This window comes from Armigeres subalbatus, chromosome 2 (assembly GCF_024139115.2).
Source record: "Armigeres subalbatus isolate Guangzhou_Male chromosome 2, GZ_Asu_2, whole genome shotgun sequence".
Taxonomy (NCBI): Eukaryota; Metazoa; Arthropoda; class Insecta; order Diptera; family Culicidae; genus Armigeres; species Armigeres subalbatus.
The window spans coordinates 203,594,337-203,600,041 of NC_085140.1; the positions used below are offsets into that span (position 1 = coordinate 203,594,337).

General features: G+C 39.2%; 1 protein-coding gene across 1 annotated transcript; it reads right to left on the reverse strand.

The window, feature by feature from the left end:
• Positions 1-1,949: 1,949 nt before the first annotated feature.
• LOC134215774 (zinc finger protein 736-like) lies at positions 1,950-2,696 on the reverse strand. The gene is made up of 2 exons (XM_062694894.1): positions 2,259-2,696; positions 1,950-2,201 (listed from the first exon to the last, which is right to left on the reverse strand). Exons 1-2 carry the CDS (start codon positions 2,562-2,564, stop codon positions 1,995-1,997), a joined length of 513 nt encoding a protein of 170 aa, XP_062550878.1. The 5' UTR covers positions 2,565-2,696; the 3' UTR covers positions 1,950-1,994.
• Positions 2,697-5,705: the final 3,009 nt, after the last annotated feature.

The window sequence follows — 5,705 nt, forward strand, 5'->3', positions numbered from 1 at the left end:
AGGGCTGTACAAGATTCTGGGAAGCTACTTCAAGAATCGAGTATTGATCTTCGAGCCAGACGAGGGCTTGGTTAACGCCCCCATCAAGGCAGGTGTCCCACAGGGATCAATTCAGCGTTCATTACTGTGGAACGTGATGTTCGATGGCGTGCTGAGGTTAGAGCTCCCGTCAAGAGTCAAGTTAGTGGGATTCGACGATGACGTTACCATGATCGTGTACGGAGAGTCCATCGAATTGACTGCAACGTATTCGATCAGTCTAGTAGAGGAATGGTTTCAAATGTCATGTCGACTACGTCTGCAAGTGCGCGGCGAAGGTGATAGCGGCACTATCGAGGATGATGGCGAACGGCTCTAGGGTGTGCTCCAGCAAGCGCAGGCTGCTGGCAAGCGTGGCGGTTTTGAAACTGCGATATGGATGTCCAGTCTAGGGTTCCGCGCAAACTGCAACGTGCGAAAGGTGGAGAGTACACATAAGCTAATGTGTCTGAATGTCATCAGCGGATATCACACCGTATCTCGCGAGGCGGTATTTGTACTCCCGGGCTTGATGCCTATCAAACTGGTGGTGAAGGAAGACGTGGAGTGCACCTCAGGGGAACCGGTAATGCTCGCAGGAATTTCAAAGCAGCAACGGCAAATGGCAGAGCGAGGGGGACTACTCGGCTAAGGGAAGTTGGACCCATCGCCTAGTCCCAAGTGTGGATTAGCAGACCTCATGGAGAGCTAAACTTTGGCTTGACCCCGTTCTTAACACGCCACTGATGCTTCAGGTGGTACCTGTACAGGTTCGGATATTCTGCTTCCCCCGCCTGTCCGCAATCCCCAGACGTGACAGAAACGGCTGAATACATCCAGTTCACATGTCCCCGGTTCGAAACGGAAAGGAGTACAATTTTGGAGGCATGCTGAATGGACACTACCACCGATAACATCAGAAAAATGTACCAGAACCCAGAACAGTGAAGAGCGACGGCAAGAGGGACGTCCGGGATAGCCGACATCCTACAACGAAGTTGGCGCTCGGAGCAGCAGCAGACCGCCATTGCGGATATCGGGCCATGAGCACTCCGCCGCGGAAAATGTAGGATGATTATGCGAACGCCCGTGCCAGCTAAAACGTCGTCAGCTTGAGGCGACGCAGAACGTGACGGAATGGCCGGTTTCAAAGGACCTCCCACTTTTGGGGAACTTCTCGTTGGAGTAGGTTAGATCCGCCGTCGGGGACTATCCGAGTTGTTCGCGATCGTGACAGAAACGGGAGTTGAATAGCTCAAGGGCATCGAAAGTCGGTTACCGGAGTAGGCTATGCGCACCGCCGGGGACCAGCTGAGTAGACCGTGGCGCGCGTTTTTGGGAGGAGTACGCTTAGTACTTCCTATCCTCCAGAAGCAATACTGGAAGGTAGTTCCAGACGGATCAGGGCATTAGAAGAGAGAACTTTTCGTTACTTGGGTGGGTTTAGTGGGTCGGCCACTTCTGCCACCCCCCACACCCTGAGTGTCTATTTGCAGATTTGCCTTCATCCCTCTATAAAAACACCACAATTTGTGCGGTTTGCCTCAGGCCCATTTTTAAAAGCATATTTTATATGCGCTAGAAAGTCATAAAAACCTTGTTGTTTTTGATAGGAGATCCTTACTATTAATGATATGAGTGTATTACTTCTACGTGGTTAAACGATTTATAATGATATGGTAATGCTAATATCATCTTCCAAACTTAGACGTACACATTTATGTTGATTTGGATTATATTCCAAAATAATAAGCATCCGAAAAGTTAAAATTTAGATTTTCAAATAATCTCAAAGAAAATAAATCAGACATAAATAAACACAGCAAATAATTGTCGTAGACAAGCAAATCAATCTTTCATTTATCTTTCGTAGACAACAATTTGCGCGCTTACACATCAATAATGGATAAAAAATTTAAACAACTGAGTAGTTCAAGTAAAATTGCTTAAACTGAAATTATTTTATTTCTTTAAATTCAATGCACTTCATAGTGCCGATGCAGGTCCTCGATTCGTTTGTATGATTTGGCACAGAATTCACATTTATGGCTTCCTACTTTTTGGTGCGTCAACATGTGCTGCCGTAGTATAATCGATCGAGAGAATGTTTTGGAACACTGTTCGCACTGGTAAGGCCTCTCGCCGGAATGCGTGCGCATATGAATTTTCATATATTTGATATCCTGAAATGATTGAATGTTGATAAAATTTCGTCCAAATATCGGAATAATTAGAGGCACCTTAAATATTTTACTACACTGCGGGCAAATATATCCCTCTTTGGTGTGTCGAACCTTTCTGTGCTTTTCGTAATTGGTCAAGTTTCTGAACTCTTTCTCACATATATCACACGTGTAGATTCGTATGTGTACTTTGAATTTTCGGTTTTTCCGTTCGATTTCATATGTTCGAAAATCGGAGGAATGTGTCATCTTGTGTTTATAAAGTAACTTCTCACAGGTGAAGGATTCCAGACAAACGGGGCAATGAATTGGATGCGCATTGCTCTGTGATGATATTGCGTCGTCTTGGGATATATCATCCATACTTGTTAAACAAATAAAATACAATATTAGTATTATTGAGTTTAAAAAATAGAAAGTAGTAACTTCAGAATATGTCAGTTAAAATATTTGCAAATATAAAACATCCTGAGGACAGGCACGAAATATGACAGTGTTATGTTAAACTGTATTACTATGTCAGATATATAATACTTACCTAGCTTGTGTGCAAATTTATCTTGCACAAAATCTTGATTGCAATACCTTACTGCAACGTTATTTAAATCTTCATAGTAACGCTATACCGTAAATGGATGTAAATGAAAATAAAATATATAGAAAGCTGCCTAATGTCCTTAACAATAAATAACAATCTCTTGTCATAAGGCGAGTTAGATCATTGCCCGAGTCAAACTCAAATCAAACTTAAAGTGACAGTTCGAAAATTATCAAATAACCCTGCTGGTAGAGCAAGATTACTTTTGACAGATATCGAATCACTCTTGATAGATGTCTTATTGGAATTATTGGGTAGCACCAGCCATTCTTATAACCAAGTGTTTTTTTGATTTCTGAACTGTCACTTTTAAGTTAAATTTAATTTAATTCGGGATATTATTATTATTATTTATTTAATTCATCTGACAGCAGTCTACATGAATGTCTTAGATAACTAATTTAGTCTTCCGGACCTTTCTACCCTACTAATGAACAATCTACTATTTTCCCCAAAATCGAAGAGATCGTCTACTGAAGAGAAAATTCGAACACACGATGTAAGCGGTTCGTGGAATCCATATGTCGTTCGATGGAATCTGGTCATCAGCAAAGACGAAGATCGCAGTTGTCTACCAATGGTACGGAATTCGATGCGGGACAGGAGTTCAGAAGCATCAATCTCACCTTATGCAATACGCAATACTTATGCAAATTAACAATAATTCCAGGGGGCTAGCTTGGTCCTAGGTGGGGCTATAGCCCCCTCTAGCACCCCTGTAGTTACGCCAATGGATTAACCCTTAACCCTGGATTAACCCAGACGAATCTAAACAATAAATTAACAAAACAACAATAGGACACAATGTTGACATGGTATTAAACTCAAATTTATGTTTGTTATACATTAAATAGTTCAGAAACATTGAAAAATTGGTGGCAATATAGTTGCCACTGCCCGGCAAGCGGGAAAACAGGCAATAACAAAAATAAATAAAAGATTTTTTAAAATTAGGTTTTACGTAAAACGAGTCAAATCAAGGCACGTTACATTTTTTGGTGAAGAGTTCTATTCGGAAAACGCATTATAAGTGAATTTTTTTTTTTGCTATTTTGTTTCCAAGGGGCCCTTGAGAAAAAAACACAATTTCGTCAAAAATCCAAAAACCAAATATACCTACAGAAAGGCAAAGCTTTTTTCACGCTAATCACGTAATAATCTAACACAGGAGATTCAAAATAATTAATACCGACGGGAGAAAATATATCTTTGTCGGTTTTTTAACGAATTATTAGTGAAAATCCTTCTTCCACTCGAAACTTACGATCTGTTCGTAAAAAAAAACTGTTCTCAAATTGACATTTCAATTTTTTATGGCTCAAATTCATCTGGGGTGTTACTAGGAAGCAAATAAAGCCACTACATTGGAAATTATAAGTAGAGCTCTTGTTAATAAATAGAAAAACATATAATTTGTTGGTGGCAATATAGTTGCCACTGCCTTATAAAGGGTTAAACCTATAATTTAAGAAAACCCTGATTAGTTCCCCTAGCGGTGTTGGTGCCTTTCTCGTGAAAAAAAAATACAAAAAATATAAATAAGTATTTTTTAGCGTGTTTTGGGCATAAAAATTGTAAATTCGTTTTTAGAGTGATCATATAGCCTTTCGGTGCCACTTTGTTGCACGAGAAAGGCAAAAAGTGGTGGCAGTGTAGTTGCCTTGGATTCAATAGTGGCATATGAAGTAATAAACATGTTTTTCATATTGTTTGCCTAGGGCTGAAGACATCTCAAATAAAGACAATTTTTTTTTCATGGATGGAATTATCGACAAGACTCTTTACTTCTATTTTTAAAATTAAAAACTGCAAAATAGCGTTACATGGCATACTGCCCTTTTAGTAAAGTTTCGGATCATTTACAATGTACCGCATTGATTCAATACTCCATTATTGTTTCCTGATCCTAATCCCAGCAAAAAATTGTGGGATGTTCCGGTCTAGAGTAATGGACTGCAAATGAAATCTGAAGCAGCAATTGAAAACGGTTCTTATGGACGAATGGAATAAAATATCACCCATGTTTACACATAAAAGATAGCATATTCAATTCCCAATTACTTGAAGGATGTTGTTAACAGAGCATAAAATATTCATCTTCATGAAGCAATTTCAGTCCGAATTTTGACAAACATCGCATGATTATTCAAAACATAGAATGACATAGTCAGGCGACTACTCCACCAACTCATTCATTCGGCTGTCACTGAATGTGCTTACTATGTGCAGGAAAAAACATAATTAGCATTGTTTATATTGATGTTTACCATTGAAAGTGTCTTTTGGATGAAAATCGGATTCAGTTCTATGTGATAAACTACTTTACTCGTTTAAAACTTGTTCATATTTCAGATAAGGGGTCGTACACTAATTACGTAAGCACTTCTGGGGTGAGGGGGGTCTGCCATTTTCTTACGTTCCATATAAATAAAAAAATATTTGTATGGGAAAAATCTTACATGGGGGGAGTGGGGGTTGAAAAACCCAGAAAAAATGCTTACGTAATTAGTGTACGGTCCCTAATTTATCAATTTGTAGAACGTACATAAATATTCAATGACTAATATTCAATCGAATATTGACAGTCCAGAGCCGACTATGAATGTGTCTGGAAGTGAGCTGACAAGTGAAGAGAAGTGGACGTCACCAAAAATTTTCGATTATTTTACACTCTGCCCAGGAGTATTAATCAAACCCGCGAATCCTATTTTCCAAGCCTTTTTGACACATTTTATGTTATTTGCTTTTTTATGTAAACATAAATAAATAACTTCATAGTTTTGTGTATCAATACAAATACCAACGCATTGTTAACTTTGAACTGAGGATGTAAATTTGCTATGTGACGACAATTTTGCTGTGACTGCCCTGTAGTTACTTCGGTTCAATAAATAAATAAAATACAC

Coding starts and splice junctions, on each gene's coding strand:
- LOC134215774 (XM_062694894.1), bottom strand. CDS start 2,564: ATGGATGATATATCCCAAGACGACGCAATATCATCACAGAGCAATGCG. Junction 2,202..2,258: donor AGTGTAGTAAAATATTTAAG/GTGCCTCTAATT, acceptor CAATCATTTCAG/GATATCAAATATATGAAAAT.